This window comes from Oncorhynchus masou, chromosome 3 (assembly GCF_036934945.1).
Source record: "Oncorhynchus masou masou isolate Uvic2021 chromosome 3, UVic_Omas_1.1, whole genome shotgun sequence".
Classification (NCBI taxonomy): Eukaryota; Metazoa; Chordata; class Actinopteri; order Salmoniformes; family Salmonidae; genus Oncorhynchus; species Oncorhynchus masou.
In genome coordinates this window covers 22,686,004-22,704,884 of record NC_088214.1, presented here as the reverse complement: position 1 = coordinate 22,704,884, position 18,881 = coordinate 22,686,004, and the positions used below count along the sequence as shown (strand labels likewise).

Below are 18,881 nucleotides of genomic sequence, written 5' to 3'. Positions count from 1 at the left end.
AGACTGATTTATTTTTCTTTCATCACATTCCCATTGAGTCAGAGGTTTACATACACTCAATTAGTATTTGGTAGCATTGCCTTTTAATTGTTTAACTTGGGTCAAATGTTTTGGGTAGCATTCCATAAGCTTCCCACAATAAGTTGGGTGAATTTTGGCCCATTCCTCCTGACAGAGCTGGTGTAACAGAGTCAGGTTTGTAGGCCTCCTTGCTCATGCACACTTTTCCAGTTCTGCCCACACATCTATAGGATTGAGGTCAGGGCTTTGTGATGGCCACTCCAATACCTTGACTTTGTTTCCTTAAGCCATTTTGCCACAACTTTGGATGGATGCTTGGGGACACTATCCATTTGGACCCATTTGGAGTGGTTGAAAAACAAGTTTTAATGACTCCAACCTAAGTGTATGTAAACTTCCGAATTCAGCTGTATGTCTTACCCTGAAGGTGTGTGTGTTTTCTCTTGCCCTAATGGTGTGTGTGCAGGTGGAGGAGGTGAAGAAGCACAGCCACTCCCTGGCATTCAGCTCAGCAGGGCCCCAGAGCCAGACCTACTATGTCAGCTTTGACAGCTTCACTGAACACCTGCGCTGGCATAGACACGCAGCCAAGGTACATTCACACAGTGTGCAGAGGAGTACAGCTCTGAGTGGCACAATATGAGATCCACAATAGCTTCCAGAGGTGTAACACATATATGCTCACTCTCTCATGATCTCTCCTCTTCCTCATCCAAAGTGATGTAGGCCAAAGCCAGAACCTATTTTCTAAATATTATCAGGGACGAGCCATGTCATGGAAGCCCAGGGGAACACTCAGAATAGAACCTGGAACTAGGAGGAGGAGTGGTACAAGCACAAATCAGACTGTAGAGTAGCTAGTGTGGGGAGTATTGTAGAGTACGGAGGTAAGGCGAGTATTGCGGAACTGGATTAAGTATGCAGTAGGATGGGCCACTATGACAGACAGCAGTAGATGTGCAGTAGATAGTATGTGGCCTGTTTGGTCCTGTCTCACTCACGGTTGACATCCTGACTTTCTCATTTTAAAAAGCTTGACACACACACATCCCAGCAGTCGAGATAATCATGTTTGACACCAGGTTTCCCTTTCTTTCCCTCCCCTCCCCCGGTGGGTCAGATGGTGTCCCAGAGGATCAACTCTGTGGACTTGTCCTGCTGCAGTCTGGAGCAGCTGCCTCCCAACCTCTTCTACAGCCAGGACCTCACCCACCTCAACCTCAAACACAACTTCCTCCCCACAGACCACCGTCTACACCAGCTACAGAGGTAGGTGGTACCATCCAGGGGAAAGGTCTGGGCTGTAATTATGAGATGGGTTTGATGGCCTGGTACTAGGCTTGGCCTGTTAAGGTTGCACTGCCTTGACGGATCTGGGTATAGCATGGTTTGGCTGGACCACATTAAGGTAGGGCTGGAGCTAGACTGTGCTCGACTAGACTGGACTAGCCTAAATTGGAGTGGAATTGTCAGAATAGTGCTGGGCTTAAGATGAATGAATAGGGTAGTATCAGTCAGTTGGCTTAGGACAAGGCCGAGTAGAGCTGGGCAGGGTAAGGCTGGCCTGAGCTGGGTTGGTCAGGACAGGGCCTAGTTGGGTTGGTTTGGCTACTAGAGTAGCCCAGACCTGTCTGCCTCTGCAGGGAGGCTTTTCATATGTCCTGCCTCCCTCCTTCACTCTCCCTCTCAGTACTCCTCAGAGGGCACCATCTGGCCCCAGATTAACCTAACATAGCAGGTGTAAAAGAAATGCCTGAAAGTAGATCCCCCACATACTGGTCTTGACCTGAAGAAAAACATGTCTGGGAAAGTCCTGCACTGTCCAACCAATCCAGTAAATGTGAAGGAGGAGTTAAAATGGAGTGTCACCTTGTTAACGTCTAAAAGCCTGTGTCACGTCCAGGCTCTCTTTCCATTTTCCCTGAATACCGGAACAGACTCTGCAGTGGCTAGCCCCAGATTAAAGCATACAGCCAAGACGTACTGTACAGTGTGTGTGTGTGTGTGTGTGTGTGCTTGCACACCAGTCACAGCCCATTTTAGGATACTAGCCAGAAAATGATTTGTCATTTAACTGCACGTGCGTGTCCTTGTACTCTGAGAGAAGAGCAGAGTGGGGAATTGTATGTGTGTGAGAGAGTATATTGGGTTGTATGTGGTTGAAGGCTGCAGGACTGGGGCCTGGAGAATCCTGAAACAGTGGGTTCCTGTATGATCACTGCAGATTAGAGTAGTGTGTGAATTTGCCCTTCTGACTCTGAATACACATTTGCTCTCTTCATTTGACCAGCTTCTCACAGCAGGAAATAATCTTTCAGCAACAGGAAATGTGAAATATTATGTGGATAATAACTCATGGACATTTTTGTAGGGGTTGATACATTTTTTGTTAGGGCAAATCAAGTCTGACAATTAAGTGGAAATTAGAAACTTTAGAAGCCTTTAATATACTACAAGTTTGCATTTCCTGTTACAACAACAGACTGATCAAATGATGAGAGAACATCTGTATGTGCCAGGACCGACTGGTTCAAGATGAAATGGGGCTCTGGCATGGCATATAATGATTTGCTGTTTCATATTCTGGGGATAATTACCATTTAAAAGACAGACATGACAGATGAAAAGCTGCTAGTTTGGTGCCTAAAAGATGTGGTTGTTTATGTATGAGAGTTTAATTGCTACAGAGCATCCCTGCTAGTCAGACACAGACAGGTTTGTACTAATGAGTATGGTATATACAATAGTGGAGAGCGAGAGGAATGGTAGTAATGAAAAAAGATGGTGTGAGATGATGACTACACAGGTAGTGTCTTTTCTCTCTCTCTCCCTCTCTGTCCCAGCCTCCTGGCTTCCCTCACTTAGATGGAATTAAATGGCCATGCAAATCAGTACCCCTGTCATCTAGCTTCCCTTTTCCTCCTAACAAATGATGAAGGGTGTGTCTGCCTGCGAGCATGTGTGTGTGTGTGTGTGCGTGCCTGCCTGGGAGCATGTGTGTGTGTGTGCACGTGTGTGTGCGTGCCTGCCTGCGAGCGTGTGTGTGTGTGTGTATGTGTGCACATGTGTGTCTGCGAGCATGTGGGTGTGTGTGTGTGCAATTGAATGCATTACCAGACTAAAAGGCAGCAGACTTGTCTGTGAGGTTATCAGCTTTGATGCTAACATGGCAAACGGCCCATGAGGGGTGGGTTATGCATCCTCCCGTCCCCTAGGGATGACTTGACTGAAGGTCACTGATCTACTATAGGACATTAAGCCAAATGCCACTTGCCTCTGATGTTGCTACTGACAACACGCTCTGCAATGTGAAGGTTTCCACTATGATGTGCTGAAGGTTCTGTTTCTATTTTCTTTTCAACTGTTGAGTCAGACCGCTGACATGGAGTCAGACCGCTGTCATACCGCTGACATGGAGTCATACCGCTGTCAGACCGCTGACATGGAGTCAGACCGCTGACATGGAGTCAGACCGCTGACATGGAGTCAGACCGCTGTCAGACCGCTGACATGGAGTCAGACCGCTGACATGGAGTCAGACCGCTGACATGGAGTCAGACCGCTGTCATACCGCTGACATGGAGTCAGACCGCTGACATGGAGTCAGACCGCTGACATGGAGTCAGACCGCTGACATGGAGTCAGACTGCTGTCAGACCGCTGACATGGAGTCAGACCGCTGACATGGAGTCAGACCGCTGACATGGAGTCAGACTGCTGTCAGACCGCTGACATGGAGTCAGACCGCTGTCAGACCGCTGACATGGAGTCAGACCGCTGACATGGAGTCAGACCGCTGACATGGAGTCAGACCGCTGACATGGAGTCAGACCGCTGTCATACCGCTGACATGGAGTCAGACCGCTGACATGGAGTCAGACCGCTGACATGGAGTCAGACCGCTGACATGGAGTCAGACCGCTGACATGGAGTCAGACTGCGGTCAGACCGCTGACATGGAGTCAGACCGCTGACATGGAGTCAGACCGCTGACATGGAGTCAGACCGCTGTCAGACCGCTGACATGGAGTCAGACCGCTGACATGGAGTCAGAGCGCTGTCAGACCGCTGACTTCTTTCTCTCTACCCACATCTCTTTTCGCTCTCCTCTCACCACCACCCCTCTCTTCTATATCTCTCTGACAGGTTCTCTCGTTTGCGGAGCCTCAACCTGTCTAATAACCAGCTGGATCAGTTCCCCATGGCCATCTGTGACATCTCCACCCTCACCGAGGTCAACCTCAGCTGTAACTACCTGACCAATGTGGACCAAGCTGTGGGATCCATGACCAAGTAAGATTCCAGAAGTGTCTAGGGGTCAGGGTGCATATACAGAGACACAGGCTCCTTCCCATGGCACCCTATTTACCATAGTGTGTGATGCTTCAGACCAGAGCCTGCGGAGTTAACTTCATGGGGTGATATTTGGGACACATATACAAGGGGTCAGAGGGAATATACATAGATGTCGAGGTAGATGTCACCCTGAACCACAGTTCTAGGATCAGATGACCTCACCCCTAACCTCCTAAAGAAGACATATTTGACCCTGTATCAGTGGTTAGGGGCAGTTTCCATCTACTCCAGACACCGTCAGGAGGTTCTCTGAAATGTTATGAATATATGAAATACAATAAATATTTAAGAGGTTATTGTCTGATCTGACAGGGGAAAAGGGATAATACTTCAGAGTGGGGCATTAATCTAGGACAGGAGAGAGAGGTTGTGATAAGGTGATGTGTGCTTCCTCTCAGCAGCAGCATAGCTGAGCACCTCTCCTCTCATATGATGGAAGGATCTGGAAAACAGCCTATGGCTTCCCCAATAAGCCCTCTCGGCCTCCATGCTAATGCTGCCACCTACTGGCTGTAGCAAGGTTGACCTTAGTATCAGAATGGTGAACAACGGTGTTCAAAAGGGACTTAACAGTTTAATGAAGCTCTTTTGATTTGTACTTGATCACCATGCATTGGACAGGGATTCCTGAAAGAACAAGAAAAATGTCAGAAAAATCTGAACTGATTTGTACTCGGGGCTCTAAAGTGCGACTATTTTGGTCGTATATAATCCTATATATTTTGCTGTGCTGCCTGATATTTTGGGAGCACCCGTGCGAGAACATTTTACCCATATAATAATTGTTGTAATGGTTAGGCTGAACCGTTGTTCCAGAGTGCCCTAGAGGAAAGGTGTTACTGTGAAGACTGCACCATTACCAAAAAGAAAAGTTTGTTTCTAGCGCAAACATTTCAAAAGATATGACCCATATACCAGCGCAATGTTTTACATTCATTAACCATGTTGCGGGCCGTTCTAAAACTGCTACTGGGCATTATTTGACACCTTGTTCAGTCATGTTACTTCTTTAGCTTCTTAGTTAACAACCTGGTTACATTACCAGTACATCCAAATATGTGGGGCACAGAAATAAAAAGTGATAGCAAAGACAGAACAGTATAAAGATGGGCAGAAACTGCTTCTTCAATAGAAATTCCCAATTATGCTTGTAGGCGATGTCATGGCGACATTGGCTAGCTAAGCTCATGCGCAGAAAAACGCAATCGGGTCTGATTGTCATATGGCTGACCCCATTCACACGTTGATTTTGTCCATCCACACCAGACGTGATCAGGACACGTAGGTTGAAGTTGAAATATCAAAACGAACTCTGAACCAACTATATTCATTTGGAGACAGGTCGAAACACATATGAACCATTCATAGACATGTAGCTAGATTGCTGTTGCCAGCTAATTTGACCTGGAATATAAATATTGTGTTGTTATTTTACTTAACATGCACAAGGTCCTTTTTTTGTGGATCTTGGATGATTTTATTTTTATTTTTTATGTATTTTGAATCACAAAATTGTGTGTTCTCTCAAATTAGGGATTTCAGCAACAGATAGTTTTAGTCAGAAAAGGGTGTAATTATGTTGCAGCTTCAGCAACACGGACAGTGTGACGTTGCTGTTATGTGGTGGTTGCTGCAGCATGGAGGAGAGAGGCAACCCGTGCTAGTAACAGTCACTCGCTGTCATTTTTTTTATAAACACAGTGCAGCAAGTCTGAGCGCGGCCCAGCACAATCAAATCAATTGCGGTCGGTGCGCTTAAAGCATCAGACAAGCTCAGTGCATATACTTGATTTGATTGAAACTTTGATTGAAACTCACATTGGATGTGTCTTTATGGAAAAATATGCGTGTGAACAATCAGCACAACTCGGATATGACGTTTCTGAAAGCCACGTGCGTCCCCTTAATTCAGTGCATTTGCAACAACCTAACCATTATAAAACTTATATTCGATCAAATAGGGTTCACGTAGAAAATTAGAGATTACATGTTTTCATGAATAGATTTTGGGCAGAGTAAACCCTCTGTCATAGGAAATTAATGAATGACAGATCTCTTGGATATTGTCACTCACAAACTTGACTTTCTTAAAGAGACAGTGTTCAATTTTCAATGTAATGCATCAATATATAAATATTGCTTGTACACGATGTAGAAACCTAATATTCCACCAATTAATTTTGTAACTTCAATGACAGGTTTTTGTATAAAAATGTCTTTACAGGGTTACATATATGATTCTAGGGTACAACGTGTACTTCAAAAGTAGCTTTAATTCATACAGTATAAGCCTAATAGAGGGTATATGCAATCATATAAAACATTTATTATTATTTTCTGGTGCTCCGTAAATGTTTTGTTGTGCTCTTAACTTTTTAAAGCTGGGGGCACCCGCACCCTCTCTGAACTAATATAATGCTTCTTCTATGTGCAGAGTCACCCATTCTGATGCATTAGAAGTTTTTCACATGAAGTTAAAGTGCTATCTACTCACACCATGCTCTCCCTTCCGTCTCTCTCTCTCTCCCTCCAGTCTGCAGACGTTTCTCCTGGACGGTAACTGTCTGAGTGAGTTACCCAGTGAGCTGGGCTCTCTCCAGAGACTGGGCTACCTGGGCCTGTCCTTCAACCAGTTTACCCACGTGCCCCAGGTGCTGGAGTGGCTGACCTCCGTGGAGAGACTGTGTATGGCTGGAAACAGCCTGGACACACTGGTGCTGCAGAGCTTCAGACTGCTCCGGTTCAAGCATGTCGACCTACGGTATGCGGATAGATAGATAGACAGGCAAGCAGGCAGAGACACTCTTGCACTCTTTATTCAGATCCTATCTCCAATCACAGTGTATCTTCATAACAAGCAGATAACAGGCTTTGCACCCAGCCCAAACCATCTGGTGTCCCATTTTTTTCCCCCCATTGCATGTACAGAAATGGCAGATGCATGGAGACTTGGTCACAAGATGAACGCCAAGCGTCTTGTGATCTGATCACAATGTATACCTAGCCGGAATCACGTCTAAACACCTGGTGGGAAGCATTTCATCTCACTGATTTTGGTCACAATCCAATCACACAATGCTTATAATCCCATCCATGTGTAGACACGTTTGACTGGAGTTACTGCATCTTTCTATTGCAAAACTCAAACTGAGAGGAAGCTATACTGTATGAGTCGAAAACCAGACAGACAGTCACTATGAAACAGAACCAGGCTAAACAGACAATCGGTATGGGACAGAACCAGACTAAACGGGCAAAGACACAGAGGTCAAGGTACATGTTGCCTTTCACCACAGATCTAGGATCAGATGATCTCACAGAATCAGGCTAAACAAACAGTCAGTATGGAACAGAACCACCCTAAAACGGACAATTCGCTTGGAAAAGAACCAGGCTAAACAGCCCGTTAGCTTGGAAACAGGCTAAACAGAGTCAGTTCGGAAAGTCTCGTAATTATTACTAGAGCGGTGTTCTCCCTCCTGCTTGGCAAAGAGCAGGCCTTGAGTGACTTAACATTATTTGTCTAGTTAATACATCACTCCTCGCAGTGTTAGGAGATAATGTGTATTTTCTCTAGATCATGTTCTCGAGCTCAGGACCAAAGATCACACATGAGTGTAGATAGAGATGATGATGGTGTGATGTGGTCTGTTCTGTTATTTTTGTCGGTGGGTGCAGCTTTTTCCAGTCTTGTACAAAAAAAACGTAGAAATGTGCCAAGTGTCAGGTCAGTTAATGAGTAACCCTGATGGTGAATACACTGATAGGGCTGTTGAGGTCAGACCTTAAACCTGAAGTATAGGAGAGGAGACCTCACTACCTTTAAGTCACACATCCTATATGAAATATCAGACCATCTATTGAATATTGATTCAATATACTTAATGTGTTAATTTCAATGAAACTCAGGTGTCAACCACAAAATGACAACCGGTCATCAAAGTCGATTTCAAATCGAATTCCCTTCAGTTGATAACTCGATCAAGTATCCATCCATACAGACATTGATTTTGATCTGACGTCTGTGTCCGGAGGGTTAATTATGCTACGGACCATAAGGCCTAATGTACAGTTATGTTAGAGCTCTGACCTCTGTGCCATCAGGCTGAATAAGATCCGGGTGGTGGTTCCAGACGAGCCAGACCTGCTGAGACACGTGACCCAGCTGGATGTGCGTGACAACGGGCTGGAGGAGCTGGATGCCTCCCTGTTTCCCCACCTGGAGGTCCTCCACTGTGAGAGGAACCACATTGTCACCCTCAAGGCCAAGGGCTCTATGCTCAAGGCTGTCTACGCACAGAACAACGGTGAGTCCCCAGTTAGAGTCCATCTATGCCTGCTGTACTTGTAATAGTGTAGGTTGAAGTTGGCCCTAGACACTGATCTTGGGTCAGTTTAGCATTTTCCACACCAACAATTACAGTTAGGATTGGGGGAGTTGAAACTGATCCTAGATCTGTAAATAGGCTGTGTCATTCTCAATCTCCGTCACTGCATTTCTCTGTCACTACCTAGCTACAGTATCTGGTTCCATTTGTCATGTCACACATGCTGGTGGTTTAGTGCTCTTGTTGTCTTCTACAGATCTACAGGAGCTAGATGTCAGTCCAGTGCCATCCAACCTCACCTACATGGACATCTCCAGGTGAGGTCAATGCCCTCATATAAACACACTCAGCATTGCTGAAAATACACAAACTCTCTTAAAACCTCCTCTGGATAGGACCCTTCATCTCAGTTTCTGCCTAAAATGACATACCCAAATCTAACTGCATGAAGCTCTGGACCCGAAGCAAGGAAATGCATATTCTTGATACTATTAGAAAGGAAACACTTTGACGTTTGTGGAGACGTGACATTAATGTAACACAATAGATCTGGTAAAAACAAAGTGTCTTCTATTTGTTGCGTCATCTCTGAAATGCAAAGGAAAGGCCATACATTGAGATGGGAAGGATACTTTAGAAGTTGCCCACAACATACATTCAAGAATGAGAGAGCTACATAATATTTAGTATGAAGTTTCTCAGGTGTCCCTCACGAGTTTGCCCAAATTGGTCAATTGATACATTTTCTAGTACATAGCTGTAGAGAACATAAAAAAATGCTGCCACTAGAATTCAAGTTTATTATTACTTATTTTATTGAACCTTTATTTTAACAGGGGGTGAGCCCGGCATTAAATACTTTTACGGATGAGCCCTGCATCAAACATCAAATACACAACACATATCTAAAAACATATACAGTTGAAGTCAGAAGTTTACATACATTTAATCAGTTTTTCACAATTCCTGACATTTAATCCTAGTAAAAAAATCCCTGTCTTAGGTCAGTTAGGATCACCACCTTATTTTAAGAACAGGAAATGTCAGAATAATACTAAAGAGAATGATTTATTTCAGCTTTTATTTCTTTCATCACATTCCCAGTGGGTCAGAAGTTTACATACACTCAATTAGTATTTGGTATCATTGCCTTTAAATTGTTTAACTTGGGTCAAACATTTTGGGTAGCCTTCCACAAACTCCCTACAATAAGTTGGGTGAATTTTGTCCCATTCCTCCTGACAGAGCTGGTGTAACTGAGTTAGGTTTGTAGGCCTCCTTGCTCGCACACGCTTTTTCAGTTCTCCCTGCAAATGTTCTATAGGATTGAGGTCAGGGCTTTGTTATGGCCATTCCAATACCTTGACTTTGTTGTCCTTAAGCCATTTTGCCACAACTTTGGAAGTATGCTTGGGGTCATTGTCCTTTTGCTACCAAGCTTTAACTCCCTGACTGATGTCTTGATGTTGCTTCAATATATCCACATAATTGTTCTTCCTCATGGTGCCATCTATTTTGTGAAGTGCACCGGTCCCTCCTGCAGCAAAGCACCCCCACAACTTGATGCTGCCACCCCAGTGTTTCACGGTTGGGATGGTGTTCTTCGGCTTGCAAGCCTCCCCCTTTGTCCTCCAAACATAACGATGGTCATTATGGCCAATAGTTCTATTTTTGTTTCAACAGACCAGAGGACATTTCTACAAAAAGTTCCATCTTTGTCCCCATGTGCAGTTGCAAACCGTAGTCAGGCTTTTTTATGTTGGTTTTGGAGCAGTGGCTTCTTCCTTACTGAGCAGCCTTTCAGGTTATGTCGATATAGGACTCGTTTTACTGTGGATATAGGTACTTTTGTACCGGTTTCCTCCAGCATCTTCACAAGGTCCTTTGCTGTTCTGGGATTGATTTGCACTTTTCGCACCAAAGTACGTTCATCTCTAAGAGACAGAACGCGTCTTCTTCCTGAGCGGTATGACGGCTGCATGGTCCCATGGCGTTTATACTTGTGAACTATTGTTTGTACAGATGAACGTGGTACCTTCAGGCATTTGGAAATTGCCTTGAAATACATCCACAGGTACACCTCCAATTGACTCAAATTATGACAATTAGCCTATCAGAAGCTTCTAAAGCCATGACATCATTTTCGGGAATGTTCCAAGCTGTTTAAAGGCACAGTCAATTTAGTGTATGTAATATTCTGGCCCACTGGAATTGTGATTAAGTGAAATAATCTGTTTGTAAACAATTGGTTTGAAAAATGACTTGTGTCATGCACCAAGTAGATGTCCTAACCGACTTGCCAAAACTATAGTTTGTTAACAAGAAATTTGTGGAGTGGTTGAAAAACGAGTTTAAGTGACTCCTACCTAAGTGTATGTAAACTTCTGACTTAAAGTGTGTGTGTGTGTGTGTATGTATATATATCTATATGAATATGCAACCATTTGAACAACTGCATTAGCATGAGAAGCAAAAATGTATTTTACTATCTAAAAGTGGATATTTTCCTTCCAAAAACACTTGTGGAAGCGAACGAACCGCTGCGTAATTTAAACTACCATGCGTCCTGTTTGCTTTCACCCTTAGAATGAACACTGTTGTGCACAGCTCTAGCATGATGGCTGTTTGTCATACAAAGGGTGTTCACATACTGCTGGAATGTCCAGCTCATTGGCTATCTAGATAGCTATGTTTCAAAATGATTGGTGGACATTGGACCAACAACATGGATCGTGTTAGGTTATAAAAATGTATTTTATCAAACAAAACTATCCTATATTTTATATCTGGGACCCTCAGGGTGACAAATCAGAGCAAGATTACTGAATGTAAGTACCTTATTTACCGTCAGAGGTGAATTTATTAAACCAGTTGCAGTGATAAAAGTGTTTTGTTGTTGTGCACTATCCTCAAACAATAGCATGGTCGTTTTTTTTCGCTGTAATAGCTACTGTAAATTGGAAACTGCAGTTAGATTAACAATCATTTAACCTTTCTGATGATATAAGACATGTTTATGTCTCTGAAAGTTGACTGTTGTTTATAACACCATTCTAGTCACATATTGCATATGAAGCAGCAACTGTGAGAGGTTAAACCCAACATTCTCACAAAGTCTCCTCAAACCTGACCCCTCTCTCTTTCTGTAGGAATCGTATGGAGGCTGTCCCAGAGTGGCTGTGTGAGATAAAGAAACTAGAAGTTCTGGACCTCAGCCACAACCTTGTTACTGAGCTCCCTGCACGGTCGGTCTCTCTATCACCCTCTCCCATTATATCTCTCTTTCACTCACATTCTCTCTCACACCATCGTCAGTTTCTCTCCATGTTCCCTGCTCCCAATGTCTCACTACTGTCAAATCTATCTTTCTATTCTCCCAATGGCTTTGTCTCAGTTATCTTAAACAGCTTGTCTGCTTCCATTCAAATCACTAATGTCAAAGCACTGGACGGGTATTCCACCATGTTGATTCAACCTCTCATGTCCTGCCAGATCAGTTATCATGGAGGGAAGGACACAAGGAAAGGAAACAAGGATGTTCGTTCAAACTGTTCAGACACAGCCAGTGGTCTCATTGACTCCTCCAGCCACATGGCATTGTGTATAGAACAATGAAAGTAAATGGAATATTGCATATCTGTGCCCTGCTCATGGACAGTCTACTGTCCCTCACCAAGCACAGTAGATCAACCTGATAGTCACAACCATCCCATTCTCTCTAACTCTCTTTTTCTATCCCCCCCTCCCCACATTGTGAGGAAAAACATCTTAGTGCCCTCTCTTCACAGCGGAGACCATTTTTTCACATTTTAGAGTTAATTTTATGCAATTCTGCACATTTAGCCATGGGGTAGACAGAAGATTTAGCAATTTTATAACTAATTTCATGTAATTCGCTAGCTTATTTCTTGCAATTTTGCCATAGGGTGGAGAGAAATGTTTGCAGTTTTCTGACTGAGATTAACTAACAAAATCAATGGGGGCCCCCCGGCCGGTAATTCAACCATGACAACAAGTTTAGATAGCTGGCCTCTAGCTTAGCAATGTAAAAACTGCTGCTGCACAACCAAATTTAGATATTGTACTTTTCTATCTCGCAACAGTAAGTTGAGAACCCCGACTGAATTCCCCAAAAATGTCAAATGTAAAAATAAATATTGGGGGGGGGGGGGTTGATCCTAGGGGCTTCAAAAGGGGGGCCCCGCGGGCTACGAGTTGCCCATCTCTGCTTCAGATGGTCCTTCCTTCTCTCTCTACCTTTCCCTCTCTATACACAGTTCAAATCAAATTTTAGACACACACTCACACACACCGCCCCCATTAGACCAGCTGTACTGTGACACTGCATGCGTGTTTGCCTAAACTGGGTGGGAATAGAAGGCATGATGGGGGTGGGGCAGGGATGTTGACGTGGAAACAGAAATGAACAGTACCTCTAGTAGAGCCTGCAGCTGAAATTCATTCTGACACTTCCGGAGTAGAAAATACAACTGTACAGTGCATCTCTTACAAGCGTACTTTCCATGTCCCCACTCTTTTGTCTTTAGGGACAGTTAAACATTTACTGGGGAGGGCTGGTCCAACTGGAGGGACCCCCCCCAACATTTAAAATAGTTTCAAATGACTCTCCCCTTTTGTATAAAAATATATATATATATATGTGCACACCCTTCCCCCTCATATAATGAATTAAAAATTATGTTTGCGTCGACAAGTAACAATAACTGTAGCGGCTCTGTGTTTCTAAATGTGGATATTGACTTTGCCACTTCAGCATGCTTTTGTGGCGCCGTCGATGCTGTGCGGGGCTACGGGCCAGAAGCTTGAGGTTTTGCCTGTTTAATCCATTTTAGAATAAGCCTGTAACATAACAAAATGTGGAGAAAGGGTCTGAATACTTTCCGAAGGCACTGCACACTACAATCAGAGCCTGCTGCAGAGAATGATCAGTTCGGTGGAAATCAGATTTCAACATTTTTATTAGGGCGGCGAATAGCCAGGGACCTCACGGTACAATATTATCACGATACCTAGGCGATATGATACAGTATGTATTGCTATTCTCATGGTTCTATATGTATTGCGATTCGGTGTTACAAACATATTGCTCACCATATGTTTGCTACAGAGGGACAAGGAAATGAGTTTTGATCAGCCATGGAAATGAACGTGCTGAAAACACATGGGCTCCCTATTTAAAAAGAAGACGGAGAACAGGCTGAAGGAGTTTTGGTGCAGGTACAGGCAACTAGTGCCAAAATAATATTGCGATATTGTCAATACTATATATCGTTAAAAATAATATCCAGATGCGTAACTGTAGTAATTTCTTCCCCCATCACAAATTCTTCTGCTATATTTATAATTATATTAAAAGGTTCCACAAATTCAACAAATTTTCCAACAACAGGCATCTGTGCCAATGGGACCATAACCAATAAGCAAAGCATACCAACTTCGGCTGCTTCAACATCATGGTTTGTGTTTTCAACACCACAATCTGCAAAGTTTGGATGCTTAATTATATTTGGGACGAATGTACGCAGGTAGCCTACAGGAGACTTTTTAAGTGGCCTAATCAGCTTAAAAGATTGTGACTGGCTGTGTTTATGCCACACATGAAATGTAATACATTTTCAAAGTTAAATGACAAATATTTTGACAATATTGAAGCGTTACGGGTTCTACAGTAGGTGCACCAGGGATAGCCACTCGGATTGGAGAGGCAGAGCACGTTAAAGAACAAAATCCACTGAAAACATCATTCCTATTAATTACAGTGTTAAATAACACTATGTGAGAACAATATTTTTTGTGAACAAATGTTTCCTATTGTCGTTATAATAAGGTTGGTAGCAACATGTGAAAATCATTGTGTAAATCTGTTGCAGCTCAAGTCGACTATAAAACCCACAATGCAATGCTCTCTCTATGGGCTGGCTGGCTAGCCAGCTAGGTAGCGAGCTAGCTAGCAAACGTATCTACACACAATAATACCAAAGTCAATATCAGCATGATGCTAATTAGTTGTAAAATCTCCTAAACAAACTGCAATTCCAATTTAGGAGTCTACAATCTCACATTGTTCAACCTGCAGATCGATGTGCCTCAGAGTGGAGTCTGACATTCACAACGGCACCATGCAATGCACCCTGGACTGAAGAGGCAGACAAATATGAGAAATGTGTTATACCCTCTGTTAAATCGCTAATTTCTCGGGGTAGGAAAATCGCTAAAATATGATCAATGGCTCATTCGAGAGAAGACAAAGTCTTCAAAATTTGACATGTATGATAGACGTTTTTGTGGTCTAAAAGTCGTGTTCGATATTCACTTCCAGTTTAGTGAGAGCGACTTTATCTCAATGCTACGTGGTACCGGCCAAATGTCTTTCTCCTTGAACGGTAATATCTCAAATACACATGGAAACATGAATTGACCCAGAGAATCAATATAACATTGCTCAGAGATGCACCAAAAACAATATAACATTCAAAATGGGTGAATCTTTACTTTAAGCTTTCCTGAATAACTGGGCCTGCTGGGAGCGTATGTGGCCAGATTATTATAGGACGATTTAGGAAAATAATGATGCAACAGCACATTTCTCAGTATCAGAACTGAAAACACTGCCAGACTGACCTTCTACACTGCCATTCGAGACCATTATAAACTGTTGAGAGTAGACTAACAACTGATCCAAATTAAAATCACAGGGCTTTTGCCCCTTTATTCAAATAACATATTCACTGCCGCTTACAGCCTAGAGTAGAATTCTGTACTTGCTTGATAATAATAATGCAATTCTAAATTGCAATGTGTTCTAGGCAAGTCTAGGTAAGATAATTGTATCGTCCCTAAACAAGATCAATAGGGAAGCTGTTTGAGCTGCGTGTCTCATGTCTTCACTGTTCTTTCATGCGCAATGACGCACCTGGTCTCTACACTTATATTGAACATTTGTGCAGCTTTGTAGGATTGCAAGTTAGCATATTGCAGATCTGGACAAACTATCCACCTACTACTATTGTCACTATGAAAGGTGGATAGAGGGCAGGATAGACAGCTAGACTGGTGGACTATATTGGCCTGTGGTATAGTTAGTATGTGGAGAAGTGCAGTGCATAATGGAACCTCAAACACCTTGATATAGGGGAGGTGCATGCAAGCAGATGAGGACATATGGTTACAATGGAAGACATTTTTAGTAAAACCTGCAAATTTGTGAATGTGAACCCAGGAAATAAAAGCACTACCCTCCTCTGTTATTTCACCTTTCCTGGTCTTAACTTTTTTTATTAGTGCAGATGGCAGAAAGGAGAAGAGGAAGCCACTTTTAGGCTATTGAGATGCAGCCCATTGTTACAGTGACACTGTTACTGAATGTGATACTGATGTCTCTCCACTCCCCCCTACTGGCAGGTTGCTGTGTAGCAGCAGTCTGAGGAAGCTGAGTGCAGGACACAACCACCTGCAGAAGCTGCCTGAGAGAGTAGAGCGCCCACTACTGGAGGTGTTAGACGTACAACACAACCAGCTAGCAGAGCTGCCCTGCAACCTCTTCCTCAAATCTGACAGGTAACACAATATTATAGACATACACAGTGTACAAAACATTAGGAACACCTTCCTAATATTGAGTTGCACTCCCTTTTGCCATCAGAACAGCCTCAATTAGTCAGGGCATGCTGGCATTGATGAGAGAAAATATGACCTGTGTTTGTTTCAATAGAGCATGATGACAAGAGGTCAATTATTACCCAGTTATTGACTAAACATGTTAATTCTAACTGTGACAATTTATTACACCGGCAGAATATGTGCAATGGTTGAAAGACTGACACCTGGGTTCACTTCCTGTTTCAGTTTGCGGTGCCTGAATGCCTCGGCAAATAAGCTCGAGCACCTGCCTCCCTCCAGCCTATCAGAGGAGAGCAACAGCATCCTCCAGGAACTGTACCTCACCAACAACCGACTGACTGATAAGTGTGTTTCCTTACTGACGGGACACACACACCTCCGAGTACTACACATGGCCTACAACTACCTGCACACCTTCCCTGCCAGGTGAGTGGATAGATGTAGGCTACATACTGTATACACACACACACGCACACACACACACACATAAAATAACTGTTGTCACTCTCATTTTTCTTTTTCTACCACACTTACAATATACTGTCTCTTCTAGGTACATATTCACTGACTTTTCCTCCTCTGTAGTAAAATGGCAAAGTTGGAAGAGCTGGAGGAGGTGGACCTGAGTGGGAACAGGCTCAAGACGGTGCCCACCACCATCATGAACTGCAGACGCATGCACACACTCATCGCCCACTCCAACACCATAGAAGTCTTCCCTGAGGTCATGCAGCTTATGGAGATGAAGGTAGGACAGTCAGGCAGGCAGGACGTGCGCACGCGTGTGTGTGAATGCATGTATATTCATGTGTGCGTGTGAGGATGGTTGTATATTTCTGTGTGTTTTAACCCTCTCCTCTCTCCAGTGTGTAGATCTGAGCTGTAATGAGCTGAGTGAGATCAGCCTGCCTGAGATCCTGCCTCCTAAACTCCAGGAGCTGGACCTGAGTGGCAACCCTCGCCTCAACCTGGACCACAAAACTCTGGAACAACTCAAGTAAGTCTTCTATTAGTGTAGACAAATTGTGAGTAAAGATTAATTTAATTATTTTGTTTGCCTGTGTACCTGTTCCTGCACTGTGATCTTTTTATTAAGTATCCTCTCTCCTCCTTGTTGCAGTAACATCCGCTGTTTCCACATCGACCCGCCCCCGACCTTCTCAACCAATGAGGCGTCAGGTGGGCCGGCTGTGTGGAGTCATGGTTACACAGAAGCCTCGGGTGTCAAGAACAAGTGAGTAACATACACATGATACATACACATCATGTGTGAACCAGATGGGTCACCATGGGAGAGCTTTCATATGTGAAAAATAAGCAAGGTTACCATGGCGACTAAGACTAACGCGTCAGTCGGTGAGGTCAATGTGGGGGCAGTAGAGTTAGTGTGTGAAACAAGAGGCTGGGGATGTGGGTGCATGCACACGTCCATGCATTTGTGTGTGTGACAGATGTGAGAGGGATGCGAATGCCGTGGAGCTACAGTAAGTCTTAAACTCTCAACAACCTCAAGGGAATATTATTAACGTTTTGCACGTGTATTCCTATCTCTCTCCCAGGCTGTGTGTGGCTGCCCTGTCGGTGAACAGTTTCGGTGGGAGTCGTGAGGCCCTCTATGGGGTGTTTGATGGAGATAGGAACGTGGAAGTGCCCTATCTGCTGCAGTGTACCATGAACGATGTGCTGGCCGAGGAGCTGCACAAGACCAAGAGTGAAGAAGACTACATGACAAACACCTTCCTCGTCATGCAGAGGTTAGTATGGACACACACAACTTCTTATTTAGACAGTATCAGAAATTCAACCTTCTCTCTGTGCCACAGGAAGCTGGGTACGGCAGGGCAGAAGCTGGGTGGCTCGGCGGCCCTGTGCCACATCAGACACGACCCCACCGACCCGGGCGGCTGCTTCACCCTCACCGCTGCTAACGTGGGCAAGTGCCAGGCCATCCTGTGTCGAGACGGCAAGCCACTGCCCCTCTCCCTCCTGCACAACGTAGGCTTGGAGGAAGAGTACCGACGCATCAGACAACACAACGCCATCATCACTGAGGTACATAGGGAGGGGTGTGTGTGTGTGTGTGTGGCCTAGTTCTTCTATCCTTGTGGGCACCTGAAATCCCGAAAAGTCCCCACAAGGATAGTAAAACAAGGAACATTTTCCCTTGTGGGGACATTTACCACATCCCCACAAGGACAAACACTATTTTGAGCTTAGGGGTTAGGGAAAATTAGGGTTAGGCATAAGGGTTAGGGAAAATAGGATTTTGAATGGAAATAAATAGGACCCCAAGAGGATAGAAGAACAAGTGTGTTTGTGCGTGTGTATGGAGGGGGAGGAGGGGTTAGGAGTTTATTCTGCTTGTGGGTGGGGTATATGAGGGTGTTCATTTAAAGTACTGCTCCAAATGCTTGTGATGCACTTCAATTCCATTTCATGTTCAATTCTATAACCCCAAAGGGTATGGGATTTTGAAGTCAAGTTCATCATTGATACCACACTTAATGACTCTTTTAATACAATTTTGGCCTGGGC

General features: G+C 44.0%; 1 protein-coding gene across 2 annotated transcripts in view; it reads left to right on the top strand.

The window, feature by feature from the left end:
* LOC135512943 (PH domain leucine-rich repeat protein phosphatase 1-like) overlaps positions 1–18,881 on the top strand; it is a 66,606-nt gene that overhangs the window by 45,110 nt on the left and 2,615 nt on the right. Inside the window, exons 3-16 of one of the 2 annotated variants that reach the window (XM_064935491.1) lie at positions 488–613; positions 1,142–1,290; positions 4,168–4,314; positions 6,911–7,138; positions 8,482–8,684; positions 8,962–9,022; positions 11,855–11,950; positions 16,128–16,283; positions 16,572–16,772; positions 16,932–17,094; positions 17,213–17,343; positions 17,467–17,580; positions 17,906–18,100; positions 18,170–18,398. In XM_064935491.1, coding sequence (XP_064791563.1) covers positions 488–613; positions 1,142–1,290; positions 4,168–4,314; positions 6,911–7,138; positions 8,482–8,684; positions 8,962–9,022; positions 11,855–11,950; positions 16,128–16,283; positions 16,572–16,772; positions 16,932–17,094; positions 17,213–17,343; positions 17,467–17,580; positions 17,906–18,100; positions 18,170–18,398 — 2,199 coding nt within the window. Of the gene's footprint in view, positions 1–487; positions 614–1,141; positions 1,291–4,167; positions 4,315–6,910; positions 7,139–8,481; positions 8,685–8,961; positions 9,023–11,854; positions 11,951–16,127; positions 16,284–16,571; positions 16,773–16,931; positions 17,095–17,212; positions 17,344–17,466; positions 17,581–17,905; positions 18,399–18,881 lie in introns of both variants that reach the window. The other variant, XM_064935482.1, reaches the window with a different exon arrangement.